We start from the raw sequence: 20,240 nt of genomic DNA, 5'->3' as shown, positions 1-20,240 counted from the left end.
GTAGATTACCTAGATGCAAATAACATTATAAAGGATAGCCAACATGGATTTAGGAGAGGTAGATCCTGCTTAACGAATCTGCTTGAGTTCTTTGAGGAAGCTACAAGTGAAATTGATCACAAAAAGGCCTATGATGTGATTTACTTAGATTTCCAGAAAGCCTTTGATGTTGTCCCCCACAAACGGCTCTTGTTAAAGCTTAAAGCTGCAGGAATTTTAGGAACTGTGGCAGCTTGGATCAAAAACTGGCTAACTGATAGGAAGCAGCGAGTAGTTATTAGAGGCACTATGTCACAGTGGGCCTCCGTTTATAGTGGGGTACCGCAGGGTTCAATTTTAGGACCACTATTGTTCCTAATTTACATTAATGATATTGACACGAATACATACAGTAAACTGGTTAAATTTGCAGACGACACTAAGGTGGGCGGGGTAGCAGATACTAATCTAGCAGCAGAGAGGCTTCAACGGGATCTGGATTTAATTAGCGAATGGGCTGATACTTGGCAGATGAAATTTAACACAGATAAATGTAAGGTAATCCATGCAGGGAGCAGAAATATACAGTACAGATATTTTATGGGTTCCACTGAAATAAAGGTAGCTGATTACGAGAAAGATCTCGGTATGTATGTTGATGCTTCCATGTCCCACTCTCGCCAATGTGGGGAAGCAATAAAAAAGGCGAACAGAATGTTGGGTTATATCTCTAGATGTGTGGAGTTTAAGTCAAGGGAGGTGATGTTACACTTATATAATTCCTTGGTAAGACCCCACCTAGAATACTGTGTGCAGGTTTGGTCACCATACCTCAAGAAGGACATTGCTGCCTTAGAAAAGGTGCAACGAAGAGCTACGAGAATGATTCCTGGTCTTAGAGGAATGTCTTACGAGGAGAGGTTAGCGGAACTGAATCTGTTCAGCCTTGAGCAAAGGAGACTAAGGGGGGATATGATTCAGGTCTATAAGATTCTAACGGGTCTGGATGCTGTTCAGCCAAATGACTATTTCAATATTAGTCTAAATACTAGAACTCGTGGCCATAAGTGGAAATCAGCGGGAGAACATTTTAAAACAAATTTGAGGAAGCACTTCGTTACACAGCGTGTAGTCAGAGTATGGAATAGTCTTCCTGCTATTGTAGTGGAAGCTAAAACCATGGGTTCCTTTAAATCAGAGCTAGATAAGATTTTAACAACTCTGAGCTATTAGCTAAGTTCTCCCCAAACGAGCTTGATGGGCCGAATGGCCTCCTCTCGTTTGTAAATTTCTTATGTTCTTAACACCCCCCCCCCCCCCCCCAAAAGTTTCCCTTTCAGACCCAACTGGGAAAGCAAAAATACAGCCGACATCTGAACGCTTGAAACAGCCCCGACATATATCGACGATCAACTTACAATGTTACATTTTCATTTAAATGTATTTTAAAGTTGTTATAATTGGCAATACTGTGAAAACATTACGATTATTCTTGACCAAAACTTTTTTTTTTTTATGTTATCAAGTGAATTAAGGATGCTGTGTAAGGCTGGTGAAGAAAGTGACTGGCATTTCGGTAAGTTTTCAGACATAGCAATGGATTTACTATTTAAAAATGTGGAAAGACAGCATGTGTTTATCTACACAGGTTGAGGTGATGGATGGCAAACCGAAGAAATGGCTGCACGTATTGATAAGCTTGTTAGTGGGGGATTTATGGAGGATGCAGCGGCAGCGGAAGACTCCGAGGATGCAGCGGCAGCGGGAGCAGCATACTGCACCAACTTACGCTGGCCCATGTGTTACAACGGACCAGAACCGGGCACAAAAAAACTGTGTACACCATGGCTGGTGGATGTAATAGTGAATGGTATCACGGTGTTTAACCTAAATCCACCCCCTGCCACAATTGTTCAAAGGGTTATTGATACAGTTTTAAATAAGTTGAAATATATGAGCACGCTGGATGGAGTAATGTACGGTGCTATAGACCCTATAGATCACATGAGTGATGTATATGCAACAGTTCTGGCTTACTGGCATATGGATCGGCTCAAGCAGACCCCAACAGGCATGAATGGCGAAATAACTACAGACGTCTGATATGTACATGCTGTTTAATTGTCTTTCAAATGCTATTCTAAAGGTTATGTGAATGTTTTTATTTTATTTTACTTACATGTAACAAAATAATAAAAAAATGTGTTTAGCGACTATCCATAGTATGGCCTGTTTTGTTGGTGGGGTCCCCATAATGTTTTGACACAAGTACGCTCCCCCTTTAGACTACTTTCTTGGGGAAGGACCCAGATGATCACATTATGGAATTTGTCTCAGGGGGACCCAAAACTTATGGGTACAGAACAGCAAAGGGCAAAACGAGCATGAAAGTGAAGGGGATCACGTTGCATAACACCAATTCAAAAGTGGTTAACATTGCATCCCTCACAGACTTGGTCCACGACTTCACGTGGTCCACGTGATCCCCCTAGAGAGATCAGGACATACACGCAGCAGATAGTGCGGGATAAAAGGGGCTTCCTTTTGAAAAATAAGTGTGTTTCAAGGTTGTGTACACTAAGCGGTACCTTCAGCCTTACTACACGACTTTACCTTATGGCTTCTAGTGACGGGTTCGACAATAGACTTCTACACACATTCTCATGTATTATATCGGGACTGAGCAACTATGGCAAGTCGCATTTCATTAAAAGACTGTTGGAAAATGTGGACTGTGCATTGTCCAGAGTGCCTGAAAATTTTGTATGGTGTTATTCTTGCTGGCAACCGCTGTGTGATGAATTCCTGTGCAAAATAAAGAACATTAAATTTGTGGAAGTGTAATCATTGAACAAAGTTAATTCAGGGTCGCGATAGCAGTTTACTACCAGTTCCAGATTTATTAAAAGAAACAAATAGATTCTGGACTGAAATGCATCTTCTTTCTCACTATAAAAGGTGACAATAAAACCAAAATAAAATAAAATAACACTCGAAATAGCACTTATTTTACCTGTAAAGTAATATGCTTGGATACAATTACAAGCAAATGCAAAGGTTTAAATTTCAATTTGGAATTTGTACATATGTAAAATAAAGATTGTTAGACATTATCATTCACCTCAGTTGACCTTGTAAAGAGCAGTTAGTGACCTGCCTGAAGAATAGAGAATGTAAAAATATATATATATAATTCAGATCCAGGAACTGTCCTTCAACAAAAAAAATTGCGCAGGAAGCTGGCCAGCAAAAAAATATATAACTGTGAGTTGCAGATTACCTCATATGAAATGGGAAGAAGCGGGAGGGAAATGTATATGTTTTGCCTTGGAATGGTCCAAGAACCCCACTGACAATGGCCAAGACAATCCTCTTCTTTTGCTAGCAGGAAAATATCACATTGTCACTGAAAATGCGACAGGCGAGGAGCAGAGCACGCAGAACAAGAAAACCTAACTGCAGAGCATAATGTAACAAGGCAATAAAATACAGAATACCATCGGCAAATGGAAAAAAAAATGTTATGTGCGATAAGACTGAAACATTGGACTTTTAAGTTAGAAATAACATTTTAAACACAGGATGTGAACCGAAACAATACTTATAATGGGTATAAGGCGACAAGCCTGTCAATAGCATTAATTAGCTTTTTGTAACATACCCCACAAAAGATTACATCAAAAGCCTCATATATGAAATAATAATGCTCACCTAGCAGGAAAATATCACATTGTCACTGAAAATGATGCGACAGGCGAGGAGCAGAGCACGCAGATAGAGCGCAAACTATAAAAAGAAACTGGAAATTTTAAAGACGGAATCGCAGGATTTGCTGAACACCCTTTGTGAAATAGCTTTGAACGTACTGTGCGGTAACATCCCGTTACCAAAGCACAGATTGTAAGACTAAAAAAGCAAAAAAGCGGTATTAAACTGCTGGCAAATAAATGGGCCTCGATAAAAAGAAAGAAGAAGGCTATTAACCAAACCGGTGGGGGCTTCATTCCACCCCTGCTAAGCGTCACCATATCTTTTCTCACCGGTCTTTTTCAGCGGGGATAAGTAAATGGAGCACGCTAGGAAAATGTATCTGGTTCATAAGGCGCAGCTTGAAAACCTGCATAATGCCACAACTCCTAAAGATACAATAAGGCAGACTGCCGAAAGCAAACTGGACATTGCAATACGCAACATTGTATCAAGAACAGATGTCGCAGACCACGAAAAGGAAATGTACTCGTTTCTGTCAACAGCGACAGCCTCGTTTTTCAAATGTCTCCCCGTGGCCAGAACCAAGCTGCAATACTCAGGAGCCACGTTTCCTCGTGTAAAATCCAGTTGAAAGGGCTTTGCGGGATACTGCTGGCCATCGACATAAAGCGCTACAAATTCAGCATCATAATGTTGAAAATTGAAAGGGTTTCGATCGTACGCCCTCATAAAACCCATGTTATCTACAAGTCCGATGACAATAGTTTTAGGCAGCTGCCCTAGAAATACATTTTCTTGCATGCAGACCTGGTTGCCCGCAGCCACGCTGAATGTTTTCATGCAGACTCTCTCGATCGGGTATTTCGCATTGGCTGTCAGCAAGGCGCTGGCGTGCCCCAGTTTGACAGCCGTCGACACAGAAACGTTTTTAACAAACAGGGAAGCCGATACGATTTTGAGCGAGTACTGTTCAGCATCTCCACTCATGAGGCAAAACTCATCTTTGTTTCGAACCATTTTAATTTTGGCATCGACCCCATTTAGCATTAACCTCTCTTGAAAAAATATGTCAGAGTGTATGGGGCCAATCAAATCGAAAGCACCGCTTCTTGCTGAAAATGCTGCTCTTTTCTCTAAGCCCTTGTTATCGCCGTCAGGGTCAGTATCGTCCATAGCCCCGGAACTGTCTTTATAAAACAGCCCGCAGGTAAACTGCCTGGATAGCGTTCCGACGCTGTAATTCAGCAGGCACTCTATCATGGCTCTCTAAGGGTATGTGTTGCTAGACTGGCTTACTAGCCTGTCGCCCAATGATACGTCCACTTGTGAGAAAATTCACGCGATCGGGAAATTTATGATCCCCACTTTTGCAGCAGGGTCAATGTTTGTCCCGTTAGCTCTTGTGATTCGACACCGGAGATGCAGTAGCATGTTGTTGAGGTCAAGGTAATCGGCCCCATTACCAGCGATAAAAGACTCCAGGGGTCCATTATCTGTTAAGGCTGAGAGTAGCGGCACTTCCACATATAATCAATGCTTGCTTGTGTGTATGGTAATGCAAAAATATCCAATTCTGATTTCATACACTCCTCTGTCATGTTGTGTATGAGGGCCATAGTTTTAGAAAATGTATCTTCTTCTCTGTACTTTTTTGGCCACCTTCTTCTCTCACTTCTTTTTGACTACTGCACCTCTCTTGGGTGTTACTCTGCATTTTTTAGCGATGGGAATTCGATCCCCAGGGGGTCTTTGACACTTACCATGTGCCAACACCATGAACCCCGAGCCCTCCTGCGGTCGTGCAGTTAATTGTCCTGTTATCTCTGCGGTAAGCACATCTTCCATTTTGCGTGGCCAATTTTAAATGCAGCTTTGCCATATTGAAGTCTTTTTCAGAAATGGTACTGCCATTCTGAGGAGTCCTTGAAAAAGACCCCCCAGACCCCCTCCGTACATGACGGGTGCTACGTTGTATCCGGGGAGTCCGTTACCAGCTTGGTTTCTGTAGTATTCCACATATCTATGTGGATCTGAAAAGCCGTATGCGCTGTACATTATTGGGGGTAGTACTGCTTAGTCGGTCTGAAATGCAGCTTTATGATTGTTTTCCCGTATCAGAAGGGTATAGCCTTGTTCTGGTCAGACTGTAACTCGATGACTATATTATCAATGTGATTCTTGCAGAGCGACACATAATGACTCCTATCATACGATATTGTGACCATCGAGTTGTGAGTCCCTGCTATATGTATGTAAAGGGACATGTGGCTGTCTCCCACTCTTTGATGCTTGACAATGTCTGAATACACGTAAATCGTGTAAAAACCACCGCATATGTCTGCCAGATGCGGGTCTTCACAATCTTATAAAATACATCAAGCGTGAATCCCAGCATTCGGGCCAGACCTCCTTTAAGCCGATGTTCGGTGGTCCGACCATATACACTTTCTTTTTATCACGCTATAGTCAAGTTTTAGATTTGCCATTCCTAGAGCCTCAATCATTTCATTGATTAGGTTTTCAATATTCCTGTAATAGCCAGCCTTTAGTTTGTATTGCTGGGTAAGTGCAGCCGTTAAAAATACTGCCACATTAAATATAGTGTCTTCTTCTACTAATGTGTTCCATGTGTGCGGGTAATGGATTTCCGCTAATCCTACTTCCCATTTACCATTCAGATTGTAGGATCACACATGCACATATCACAGGGCCTAAATTCCAGGTGGCCTGAGACAAGGCCGAGCCTGGTACGAGAGGCACCAAAGGGGGGTTACACACATAAACACACACACAGAGACAACAAGGGAGGCCAGCACTCCAACTTTTATTGCGCAAAGATTTAGGGACCTACAGACAAGCAGAGTGGACCTAATGGACAGGGGTCCCTCGACTTGGCACACAACCCCCTCCCCATACATTCTGCCTTACATATCACTCACCCAACAGACGAACACCCTAAAGGAAATTTCATTTAAGTTTCATTTAAGATGTGACAGTGACTAGGAACATCACCACACGTGCCAACCAGAAACCGTGGCTTACCAGGGAGGTGCATGCCCTCCTGAGAGCACGAAATACAGCCTTCAAATCCAGGGACAGAGACGCTCTTACACTGAAAAAAGTGCACAAGGCATTTCATTAATCTAAAGAAGTTGTTATACTTGATCTAACTCAAAACATTTAAGTTTCGTTTTAGTCATCAGTGTTATGTAAAAGGTTTGGTTGATTTTAAATTAAAAGTAAGTCTTGTTTATATAAAGTAAATTAATTTCTTTAAATTAAATTAAACATTTTGGTTCCCATTGTCACGTGACTTAAAACGTCATCCGTGGTCGTGCATGCCAACGTTCACCTTTCCGCCATCTTGATACACTGCATGGAAGAACTCGGCGTGGTGAAACGGGAATCAAGAAAGTTGGTAAGTAATTTTAAACATACGTTTGGGCATATTATTAACATTATACATGTGTGATTTCATAAAATATTATGTTGTACTGTTTACATACGGTTACATACGGTTACATACAGGTATTACTAGTTTGATGGCGCTAACTCGGCTAGAAGCTTTACAAGATTCCCTCATCACGATGTTAAACTGAGTGGAAATAAAATAAGAATAATACAAGTAAACTGCTTGAGGTGAGATGGATTGATACTGAAACGTATGATAAAGACTGTTTCGGCTGTGCTGGAGCGCGAGACTTTACGGCGCCATCAGCGTGCATGTCTTTACGGCGGCATCAGCGTGCATGTCTTTACGGCGGCATCAGCGTGCATGTCTTTACGGCGCCATCAGCGTGCATGTCTTTACGGCGCCATCAGCATGCATGTCTTTACGGCGCCAGCATGTATACAGTACACGCACGCTTTGTATGGACTTAACATTGTTATAAAGCTTAATTATTATGAATATTTTTATTGATGCCCTGAGTATTTGGTAAATTCTCTGAAAACCAAAGCTACAGACCAGGTTTTTCCAGCAAAAAATGTTAAACGACCTAAACGTGGTGAGGCCAATCATATCCCATCCCTTCCTGCTGGAGAGACATCAGCAAACCTTGAAATTGAGCGCCTGGCACTTTTAAAGGAAGTGAAGAAAAGAAACAATGCATTGACAATCAGAGAAAAAATGACAAAGACGTTTGCCATACGCAGACAAGAGATTGTGGAAAACCAACCTAGTGTTCAAGAACTGCAAGAAAGATGGCCAGCTCTGTTTCAACAAGAGGAGGTAAAAGCATTTATTTTATTGCAAAATATTAAAATGTAAATGACTAATCCTGAATATAACATTTTTTACCATGGGAGTGTTTTTGAAAATGTCCTGGATGCCCGAATTATACCTTTTTTTGTTTAATGCTTTGTGTGTGTATATGTATTTTTACAACTAGTTCTCAAAGTGAAATTATTTTTTTTAGAAGTCTATTTTCTTTTTCTCTTCCTGACAGATTAATGCGGAATTTTTGCGCATCACGACCTTACCTTTACTACCGAGATTTATGGCTTCTTTGGACAGACAGAGCTCTCAAAAGCTCTCAGCTTTTCCAGGTTATTAGGAGCAAAGGTGGAGTCCTCCGTGAAAAAACTAAGGACACTATTCAAGTTATGGATCAGGTATTTGTTGGATGCAAACAAAATTGCTTGTTGCAATCAATTTGGTAGTGTTTTGGTCCATTAAAAGCAATACATCTTGAACATTTTGTAGAATCTGGAAATAGACATCAGAAGAGAGTGCCTGCTAAAGTGCCTGATCATGTATATTGGTGAAGATGCAAGCTGTCTGATCAAAGAATACCAGGTAATGTAGGCAAAGCAAACTACTGAAATTTTGTCCAACCATGTTTGTCTTTAAAGTTATATTTCACTACCAAATCGAATTTCCCTCAAGTCATCCTAACTGAATTTAGTTATATTCTTGAACAATACAGGCAAAGTTATAATCCTACTTAATGTTTTACTTCCAAGCAGTAGAATGGAAGTGAATTGTTGACTTTTTAAAGCTTCAAATAGTGCATCCATCGAGCAAAGAACTGCTCTACAATGCTCTGTGGTCTAAAAAAATGGTCTTCTCAAGCCTTGAGGGTGAGTGAAATGTGGGGAAATTTTGATTTGGTAATGACCTATTGCTTTAAAGTAGTTCAAGTACTTGCCTGTGTGACTTTCTTCCACAGAACACAAAAGAATATATTTTGAAAAAAGAGCCCCCTATTCACTTGCATTGGTTTTGTGTCCATACAATAATAGTGAAAGGGTGCTATGCTGTTCTGTTACCAACATTGTTCAAAAGGACAGTAATTCATACAGGTTTGAAATTACAAGAGGGCGTGTAAATTTTTAATGTGAACTACTCCGTTAAAGGGGGTTGGTTCACCCAAACATGCATTTTGAACTGCACTCAACAAAAATATCTGTGATTGGCTATGAAAATGCTTTTAAACACTTGCACAATTAAATGCTCCCATGTGTTGACCATTGTTGACAAAGAGTGTAAAAGTATGTCTTCACCCAAAAACGAAAATTGTTAGCACTTACTCTTGTAATAAAACGTACAAATTATGCTGAACACAAATGAAAATATTTTAAAGGAAGTTGGCACAGATGTTTGGGCTCTACATTGACCTTCAGAATAGGACGGCTAACTAAATTTTGTAATTTTCAGATGGGGTGTTTTTTTTTTTTCCTCCTCCCCCTTACACAGTTTAATTGCTCTCTGTTCTTGTATGTTTTTAGGCTGACCAAAGGGAGGAAGCGGAGAGAGAATTTGAAAAGACCACCATGGCATTTTTTTGTGGTACGTAAAAGTGATGCTCTTAGTCGTGTACTAGACATTTCCATTGTCATTGATGGTGTGGAAGTACTAAATGAGTTGCCCTCTGTTGCATGTGCCTGTGCCATGATGTTTGGACTCATTTATGCACTGAACTTAAAATATCCTGAAGGACTCAAATATACATTTGAGGCTTTTCAAAAAATAATCATGGATATAGAGAGTAAGCAGATGAGCCGAAGGGTGCAGAACCTCTCTTCAAAGCTGCTGGAGTAAGTTTGTTTTCTTTGACCCAGCTACAATGTTCTGCTGATGGTAAATTTCTTAGTATAAAAGGTTCTATACAAGTCCTACATCTTCAAAGTTAACTACTGTTTACTAAACCTGGTTTGTTTTATCTTGGCTAAGATGTGTTTTATAGTTTTATAGGGTTAAATAGTTTACCCAAAAATGAACATTCTTACGTTGTTTACTTATCCTTAAACTATTTAAGTATTCAACTTTAATTAAATTTGGTTAACAGACATTTTATGACAATTATGAGAAGTCTCATTTTTGGGTATACTTTTTCATGAAGGAGAGAATTTTTATTTATTTTTCTCCTACCATTGGCTAATTTGGTATGTTTTAAAAGTGCTTGGTTGTACACTGCCCATTTTAAAGCAGTTTTTGGTGCCAAACTTGTTTTGAAGAATTTTAATTTGATTGTGTAGTCAGTTCTAAGTGACTGTTCATGGAAAGATTACATGTTTCTCTTCAAAACCATAACTGATTCTTATGGTGAATTTACATTGTATCCAGTGTGTATGTATATGGATACTAAAAACTGTTATACAGTATGTTTTTAGAACAATACACATTGTGGAAATGTTTTGACAAAAATTGTCAAGTTTACGATGTTTACATTGTTAAACAATGTGTATTTGAGGATACTGTACACATTGTACAAAATTTTGTATTATGACAAAATAAATTGTCAAGTTTGATGCTTGAAGTCATTCATCTTATATCATAAAATTACACATTATGAAAGTAAATAAATTCCTTAATATTACATTACTATTTTAAATTGTATTTGGTTGGATATTTGGATATATGTAAAGTAAAATAATTAGATTAATACAAAGAGAAAACATTATGACAAAGTATAATTTGAGATTTCATTAAACTTAAAAACTTTATTTGATTCAAATATACTTTTTGCTTTGGCTAAGTAATGGATAGTTCATTCTTATCAAAGTAAAAATTTGAAGTTGATAAAAAGCAAAGTAATTACATGTAACAAGCTGACGCAAAATTTTTACTTTGATCCAATGAAACACTTTTTCCAGTGTAGGTCAGCTAGAGCTAACTTGAACCGTGGCGTGAGAGCAGCAAAACGTGCTTATGGACATAAAATTCAGAGTCACTTCACTGATTCAAAAGATTCCAAGCGCCTATGGAAAGGCATTCAGGCAGTTACAGACTACAAACCCTCCCCACCACCCTGTGATTATAACACAGACTTCCTCAACGCACTTAACACACATTTTAGCCGGTTTGAGGAAAACAACACAACGGCAAAAAAAGCCACTCTCACTATGGACGATGCAATACTATGTGTCGACCACAGTGATGTTCGGAGGACCCTGAGCAGGGTCAATCCCCGGAAAGCCGCGGGTCCCGACAACATACCAGGGTGTGTACTTAGAGGTTGTGCTGACCAACTTGCAGTTGTTCTCACTGACATCTACAACATCTCCCTAAGACAAGCCATCGTTCCTCAGTGCTTCAAAGCCACGAACATTATTCCACTGCAAAAGAAATCACCAACATCATCACTGAACGACTATCGCCCAATAGCACTTACACCAATCATGATGAAGTGCTTCGAAGGGTTACTCAAAAACCACATCTCATCCAGTCTGCCTGCCACGTTTGATCAACTTCAATTTGCATACCGCCCAAATCGCTCCACTGATGATGCCATAGCAACTGCACTCCATCTGATTTTGGCTCATCTGGAAAATACGAACAGTCATGTGAGGATGCTTTTTATTGACTTCAGCTCCGCCTTCAATACGGTCATCCCACAGCACCTGGTAAAAAAAACTGGAGTCACTAGGCATCAGCACCTCTCTATGTAACTGGTTGTTAGACTTTCTCACGAACAGACCCCAGACAGTACGTCTTGGAAAAAACACCTCTGAGATTATCATCATGAACACTGGAGTTCCCCAGGGCTGTGTTCTAAGCCCCCTACTCTTCACCCTGTTGACTCACGACTGCTGTGCCAATCACAACTCGAATCACATCATAAAATTTGCAGATGACACAACAGTAGTGGGCCTCATCAGAAATGACAACGACTCCGCATACAGAGAGGAAGTTGTAGGATCATACATGCACATATCACAGGGCCTAAATTCCAGGTGGCCTGAGACAAGGCCGAGCCTGGTACGAGAGGCACCAAAGGGGGGTTACACACACAAACACACACACACAGATAACCAGGGAGGCTAGCACTCCAACTTTTATTGCCCTCGACTTGGCACACAACCCCCCTCCACATACACTCTGCCTTACATCTCACTCACCCAACAGACGAACACCCTAAAGGAAATTTCATTTAAGTTTGGCTTTTGTATACCCTGTATATTGATTTACTCACGACTACTAGTCTCAATATACAGATAGGTTATGTTTGTATGTGTCCTTAGACAATCTTAGTGTTTTGTGTGCCACCCTTATAACCATGTTCACGGAGTATCACCTATTTTACCCCTTTGCACTTGAACACATAAAAATTTAAATAAATGGATATGTATAGCTACCATTCTATATATGTCCTCAATGGTATACCAGAAGAATCTGGAAAGTGAGTGTAACCAATGTGTCCTAACTTTTAGAGAGTCTTCTTTATTAAACCCCCCCCTTCTCTTCCAACATTCCTTTGTGGTCCTTATCTGATCTTGGTGGACCGTCACCAAGTTTCTGTGTTCTAACATACTATATTAAAAAGAACTGAATTAAAGTGTATCTTATCCATTCTGGAGAAGATGAATTAGCATAAGCCACACCAAACAAAATATGTTGTTTCCAGATGTGCAACTTACATTACCACAAACTAATGGCCACGCCTATCTATGGATAAGATGTGCTGTTTGTAATATGAATATTTGATGTAATATCTGCACAAAGTGTAACATCTGTTGAGGTGCAACCCAAAACACCTGTATCCTATACTGATGTGAATCAGTCACATAGATAAAATAATTAATTGTTTAATCAATTAATACAGATGGTATGAGGTATGTACCTGTGAAGCTGGTATGGCATATTTGGTGTCAAACTGATTGTTAATCACCCCTGATTCCAAATCTGGTCAGTGATTACCATAAAAGTGGATGTATCAAAAGTTATAACAGCTTAATGAAAATCATCAGTAAAGGGAGAATCAGTCGGGCCATAAATCCCTAAAGGACTGATACAGACCCCCTTCCGAAAGCCCGCCAAGTGGATGGCCAGCCATTGGGCCAGGAGTCGAATTCCTGGTCATCCCTATTCATGAACTTTAGACCATAAAAATCTAGCACCTCAGAACAAAGGGGCACAGAGAATAACCGCCAGCCCGAAGGAGAACATCAGCCGGGGCAAACAGATCATCAAGCGCAGAAAAGATCATCATCCCGGGAGAAGAGAAGCCCACAAGAACCCTCCGGTGAAGGCCCAGCTGAACAGAGAACAGCACCCAAGACAAAGCTTCACCAGGAGAGAGAATCTAAAGGGACTCCACTCCACTGCTCCAAACGCCGCGCCTTCCTGAGTGCCATCAGCTCAGCAGCTCTGCCATCAACTGCCAAGACCCCCCCCCCCACTCTTCAACCAAGTAAACCAACTTCCTTTCATTCTAACAACTTAAGCTGTTCTGTTAACCTGCTATAAGACTTTAGGGTCATGTTTCCACAAACTATGCTTGTTTGCAGAACAGTATTTCCCATTTAAGGTTACTCATTTAAAATACGGTCATTGCATTTTCATAATTACATCGTTTGTTTTATTCCGTTATTTCGGGTTTGTTGTTTGTGTTAGGTGTAATGTCTGTCTTATGTTAGTTGTAGTGTTAGCTAGGAATAAATGCATGTCTTTTACACAACTTTAGCCTCCGTCATTGAGTGTCTCGCAATAAAGTCCCTGCCTCTGTGCGATCTTGCTACATGCTCTGAACCTCAAACTCGCCTGAAACATCGTGAGACTCTCTCATCGGCCGTGAGGGGAGCTTCGCTACCAATCGTTTACATTACCTGGTAATGCAGCTCGCTGGACGAGCCTTCTAACCCAGGTTACTAAGCGATACTGGTAATTAGTGAATCCCATTTAAGTGTCACATTAACAGACTCACAGGGATACAGCAATCGAGTTTGGAGGAGCCGACCATTCGGCATAACAATTGATTAATAATCAGCATTAAATAATAATTAATTAAACTTTCATTAATTCAAACATATTGGTGGAGATATTAAAATTTACCTGAGCTAATAATTCCTACAAAGTTGATCAACTAATTTACAGGTGTGGTAAAAACAACCTGGCGCTGAATGTCAACATGACAAAGGAGTTCGTTGTCGACTTCAGAAGAAAGCACATCCCACACCGGCCACTTACTATACATGGAAACAGTCTGGAGACAGTGAAAAGCACCAAGTTTCTGGGAGTGCATATCACTGATGACCTGTCATGGTCCACTAATACCTCTTCTGTGGTCAAGAAGGCACAACAGCGACTTCATTTTCTCCGAAGGTTGAAAAGAGCAAACCTCACCTCCCCTGTCCTCACAACTTTCTATAGAGGCACTATAGAAAGTATACTGACCAGCAGTATCTCAATTTAGTATGGTAGCTGCACTGCCACTGAACAGAAGATACTTCGTAGAGTGGTGCGGACGGCGGAGAACATCATCGGGTCATCGCTCCCATCTGTTCAAGAACTATACCACTCACGTTGCCATAGCAGATCCATTAAGATCATAAAAGATCCTACACACCCAGCACATGGACTGTTTGAACTTCTGCCGTCTGGAAAACGCCACCGCAGTATACACTGCAGAACAGCCAGATTTAACAGGAGTTTCTACCCCCAGGCCATCAGAATACTAAACTCTGTTAAATAACCTTTTGACCTTTTACTCTCCTACCTATTGTGCACTTTATAATCACTGATAGGTCTCAAGTTTTCATTCTACTTATATAGTGCAATAACTAATTCACTGTGAAACGTAGTGCAATAATTTTTCATACTATATATCACCCACAGAATATATTCGTGTATATATATTTATTGTTTGTACTTTGCTGCTTTTTGTTGCCATGCTGTCTTAACTACCTGTAAAGTGAAATGTCTGCATGTTGTATGTATGTATGTTGTCTTGAGTGCACTTGTCCCTTACGTCCGCACATTGAGCCTTGGAGAAATGCAATTTCGTTCTGCCTGCATCCGTCTTTGTACTGTTGTATGGCGTGAATGACAATAAAGTTTCACTTCACTTCACTTCATGATACCATATATAATCCCCATATCCGCAACCCATGGCATAAGCATGTATGATACCATTTATGAACATAAGGTCTCCATCAGTCAGAATAAGGGACACGCCCCCCTCCCGCTTATGATGTCATAAACAGAGCCCCATGTAAGCTCCGCCCACAAAATAGGCCCCGCCCAAGGTACCAACTAATATTTTTTAAGGTGATTCATTTTACAACAACACACATTATTAAATTAAAATGTCTCAAAACAGCAGTTGCATATGTGTATGTTACTGAGGGATTTACTGCTGCTTATTATTTTGGTCATGTTACTCATTTTAAGGGGGTGCTGTGTGGCTCTGTGGGTTAGGCCTAGTGATTTCACTGTTGGGTCCTTTCAGCAAGACCCTTAACCGTAATTAATATGAAGACTGGCCAACCCTGCTTTATCAGCTGTATGTCACTTTAAATAAGACATCTACTAAATAAATAAATGTAAATACAAAATGAATAGGAGAAGCATACTACAACTCTGCTGCATGAGCATCACTGCATCTCCTTCTCTGTGTCTATAATGATGTTGCATATATAACCTCTCTTACCTTGTGGTCAGTGGTGTCCCATCCACCCATTTCCAGGTTCCTTCACGGTCACTATCTGTCAGACCGATCCAGACATCCATATGAAGAATAATGTCCTTGAGTGGAATAATACATCATCAAAATATTAACTTATATTTTCTTAAAATAGAACAGAATCAGGTGAGGACAATTATAAAGTGTACAGGTCAATCCTTTCATTTTTTATCTTTCCTTTTGTAGGATCACACATGCACATATCACAGAGCTTAAATTCCAGGTGGCCTGAGACAAGGCCGAGCCTGGTACGAGAGGCACCAAAGGGGGGTTACACACATAAACACACACACAGATAACAAGGGAGGCCAGCACTCCAACTTTTATTGCCTAAAGATTTAGGAACCTACAGACAGCAGAGTGGACCTAATGGACAGGGTTCCTCGACGTGGCACACAACCCCCTCCCCATACATCCTGTCTTACATACCACTCACCGAACAGACCAACACCCTAAAGAAAGTTTCATTTAAGGTTGGTTTTTGTGTACCCGGTCCTTATCTGATCTTGATGGACCGTTACCAAGTTTCTTTGTTCTAACATGCTATGTTAAAAGAACTGAATTAAGGTGTACCTTATCCATTCTGGAGAAGATCAATTGGAATAACCTACACCAACCAAGATATGTTGTGCCCAGATGTGCAACTTATCTTGATATTACCACAAACTAATGGCCACGCCTATCTATGGATAAGATGTGCTGTTTGTAATATGAATATTTGATGTAATGTCTGCACAAAGTGTAACATCTGTTGAGGTGCAACCCAAAACACCTGTATCATATACTGATGTGAGTCAGTCACATACATAATATAAGTAATTATTAATCAATTAATACAGATGGTATGAGACGTGAACCTGTGAAGCTGGTATGGCATGTTTGGTGTCAAACTGATGGACAATCACTCCTGATTCCAAATCTGGTCAGTGGTTACCATGAAAGTGGATGTATCAAAAGTTATACCAGCTTAACCCCCAGGGGCCTGAGGCCTTTTTTCCACTTTCGAGGTAGTCTGACATGCCTTGACATTTTAAAATATTTCACCTCTCTAAAAAACATTTATCCCAAAGTGATACATTTGCTTTTATTCAGCACAAACTCAGCACCAATAATCTGAGACCTCTTAGAATGTTATTATTCTATTTTTTGTTAAAATCAACTTTAAACATATACTTTTCAAAAACCTATTTTCAGACATGCTGAGAAATTGTAAAAAATCACATTATAGACATTTCTAGGTAAGACTTTTGAGCTCTGAAGCTTATAGACACAGGGGTTGGCTACACATAGGTGAAAGTGACATTCAGAAATTTTATATGGTTTGATTACTAAAGTGTTAGAACTCTTTTTCTCAAAGTCAGTGGTCTTCACAATGAATATTGATGAGATAGGTATCCTCACACCTGTAGTAGTTTGCATACTGTCAATGGCCCATCAGTCTGGAATGTCACTGCACCCCACACCCATCATTTTGGAAAGGCAGTTTGAAACGCAAGAAAAGTAGCAACAATAAAATCCCTTTCACAGTTTATTGATAGATGGAATGAAAAATGAAATACTGTGACTATATAAATATAGAAAGCGATAAATATGATGCAGTGACTATTATTGACGCTCTGGGGACGAGGGCATCATCGACCGCATATCTTTCTCGTGTATTTCAGTTTATATCTCGCTGAAATCATTATGTAGAATCATGAAAAAAACACTGACTAAATCCGTTATCTGTCTTCTTTTCAAAACTTCCATTGTCAGAAGTGAGGGGTTAATCATATCATAATTTACTTACTAATTCTAATAATATGTCTAACATAATGTAGACATCAGATTTGGGAACTGATATTAGCCCGGTAGGACGGGGTGATCTCACCCCACCCAGTTTGGAGAAATTGGGAACTGACGGTACGCCAGCAGGTCAGGACGACCTGGCACGAGACACGAGGAAAACAGGAACCCACCATAGAACGGATACTTATTTTTGCTTATGCTTAACAAAAGAAGGAAACACGTACCTTACTGATCAATTAGGAACATGTACTCACTGGCTAACTAGAGCAAATGTCAAGATGTGTTGTCGTCACGCGAAGGGAAAATTACCGAGAAGGGGGGCGACACCCCAGAAGGCCTATAAAGGGACAGCCCCGATATTTATGGGTTGAGCTTCTTCCTGTACATGCTGAATGTATGTCAGATGGTTGCTCCCGGATTGCAATCTGTCAGAGAATAAACTGGTGACTTGCAACTACTCCTCGACTGTGCAGTGAATCTCTTCTCATCAACGGACCCGGCGGAGCTCAGACTCCAACAGAAGTATTAAAGTTTTTAAAATTAGGTTAAATAGGCAAAAAAGCAAATCGTGTCACCTTTCTTTGTTTTACTTGCGTCGAGAGCGTGTAGGACCGCTCTCAGCGGAAGATCGCTATTCGCGTTCTAAATACGCTGTGTTTGAATCGGCGACCACGTGATTGCAGGCACACAGGCTTAGCCCACTGAGCTATGAACACAGGTATGAGCTTCGCTGCTGAAAGTGGCAACACTGGCGCAAAGCTTCAGCGGCAGAGACGTATCCGTGTGCTATATTGTAGCCGATCAGTGTAAACACTACCCAGACATGTGCTCTTGTTTATTTCGGTCACAATGGGCGTATTCACATATTTCTTCAATAATGTATGTTATTATCATGCGAATAGCGCGATTTGCAAGTGGGTGGGTGATCAGAGCCGCTTCGAGACGCAGACGCTTAAGTCAGTCACTCTTGTTCTTTCTATTCGTATCACGAAGCTGTAAAAATATATTTAGTTTATACCTATATATATTTGAAAAGTAGACCGTCCAAAGTTTCTGAGGGTATTTTTAAAATGTGTATATGACAAAAACTCGCGGAGTTATTTAAACAGTCTCGCGAGAATTCTGTCAGATCCCGCCGGCGGGATCGCCGACCCCAGGGGGTTAATGAAAATCATCAGTAAAGGGGGAATCAGTCTGGTCATAAATCCCAATAGGACTGATACAGACCCCCTTCCGAAAGCCCGCCAAATGGATGGCCAGCCATTGGGCCAGGAGTCAAATTCCTGGTCATCCCTATTCATGAACTTTAGACCATAAAAACCTGGCACCTCAGAACAAAGGGGCAGAAAAAGATCATCAAGGAGCAGAGAAAAGCCCGTCAGCCCGAGGAGAGGCAGAGAACACCAGCCCAGGAGAAGAGAAGCCCACAAGAAGCCCTCTGGTGAAGGCTGAGGGAATAATTAATAAAATAAAGGGAATGATTCTATAATGCTGTAACTAATCAAAACGAGAACTGACTGGCGCGTCGGCAAGGCAAGGCTACCTAGCCTTCCAGAAGGACAACTACGAGCCGGCTGGAATCACACATGTGGTTGTCACGTACACGGAAGGTACCGAGAAAGGGGGGGGGATGCCCAAAGGGCTTTAAAAGGGATACAGCTGATACATATGGCAGAGTCTCCTCCTGTACATGCTGAATGTATGTCAGACGGCCGCTCCCTGATTATAATCAGTCAAGACAATAAACCAGTGATTTGCAACTTCTCCCCGTGTCAGCTGTGAATCTCTTCTCATCCACGGACCCGGTGGAGACGCCGTGCTCCAACAATTTGGGGGCTCGTCCGGGATCCCCAGGAGATTCGCAAGATTCGGCTAAGAGGTGACGCGGCCTACTTGGACACAGAGAACTGCGAGGCGCCGACTAGAAGAGGTATGCAGAGCCTGTTATATCAAAATCTGCACATTGGATATGTCAAATTGAGCAGTTTGAAGTGTCCAGGGGCCCGTCGGTAAATTAAGATGGAGGAGAGGTTGCACGCACTGTGTTTATACAGTATATTGGGTATGTCTATGTATTGTGTATGCATTGTGTCCAGGTATTGTGCGCAGGGAAATAGAATTTTAAGGAGCGGAAGGTACGGGAACCCCGCAGGGAAGTAGGACCTTAGGGAGCGGAGGGTACGAGACCCCCGCATTGTCTTTGGTGTGGCAACCCCACTATTTGCTGACGAGCGGTAGAAAAGCTGGGTTAGAGTCCCGGGGAATTCAAGACCCCCGAATGCTAGATTGGCCAGAGGGAATACGGTCCCCCTCTCTAAAACAGGTTGGAGTCTCGAGACGAGGAGTCTCAAAGCTATTTGTGTGTTGTTGTGCTGAGTTGTGTGTGAGCAGGGTTGTGGGTTCTTCCTGTTCAGGGTGCTCGCCGCTCGCTCTCTGTTTGTCGAGCTGCCCGTGGCTCTGCTGTCACTGCTTGCGGTCTTACAGTTTGTCAGAACCGAAGGGGAGTTCTCAGCAATTGGATGCCCAAAAGCGTGCCAGCCCGGCCGCACCCGCTGACTCAGTACGGGCAGGGCCGACGGGTACCTTGGGCGTTCATTACCACTGCTGAGCAGGACTTCGTCTAGGGTGAGTTCTAAGAACACCCCTAGCTTGGACTCTCGGGAGGGTGGGTGACGCCTGAAGGCTATTTTGCCGGCCTTGGTCGAGTCAGAACACCGGTAGTGCGGTCGATAAGCTGACTCCCACCTGGGTTGTCTCAGTTGTGCGTACAGAACACCCCCTTCCAAGTTGACATTGCTGGAGATCGGGGGGGGTTTCGGCTGGGGGCGGGCCTGTTTGACTGGTATTGAGCTTGTG

The 20,240-nt window shown here is 41.4% G+C and overlaps 1 protein-coding gene and 1 long non-coding RNA gene across 2 annotated transcripts in view; one reads left to right on the top strand and one right to left on the bottom strand.

The window, feature by feature from the left end:
• Positions 1-3,218: 3,218 nt before the first annotated feature.
• LOC111838217 (uncharacterized) overlaps positions 3,219-20,240 on the bottom strand; it is a 32,841-nt gene continuing 15,819 nt past the window's right edge. The window contains exons 5-6 of the mRNA XM_072707367.1: positions 15,564-15,658; positions 3,219-3,360 (exon numbers count right to left, since the gene is read on the bottom strand). Of these exons, the coding sequence (XP_072563468.1) occupies positions 3,261-3,360; positions 15,564-15,658 (195 nt within the window). The 3' untranslated portion in view covers positions 3,219-3,260. The remainder of the gene's footprint in view (positions 3,361-15,563; positions 15,659-20,240) is intronic.
• LOC111842468 (uncharacterized) lies at positions 7,313-8,298 on the top strand. The gene is made up of 3 exons (XR_011985708.1): positions 7,313-7,329; positions 7,671-7,921; positions 8,139-8,298. It is a non-coding gene; the product is annotated as an uncharacterized lncRNA (long non-coding RNA).

The sequence above is a fragment of the Paramormyrops kingsleyae genome, chromosome 25 (genome assembly GCF_048594095.1).
Source record: "Paramormyrops kingsleyae isolate MSU_618 chromosome 25, PKINGS_0.4, whole genome shotgun sequence".
Taxonomy (NCBI): Eukaryota; Metazoa; Chordata; class Actinopteri; order Osteoglossiformes; family Mormyridae; genus Paramormyrops; species Paramormyrops kingsleyae.
Note: the sequence above shows the minus strand (reverse complement) of the source record. Positions and strands in the feature narration are given on the sequence as shown.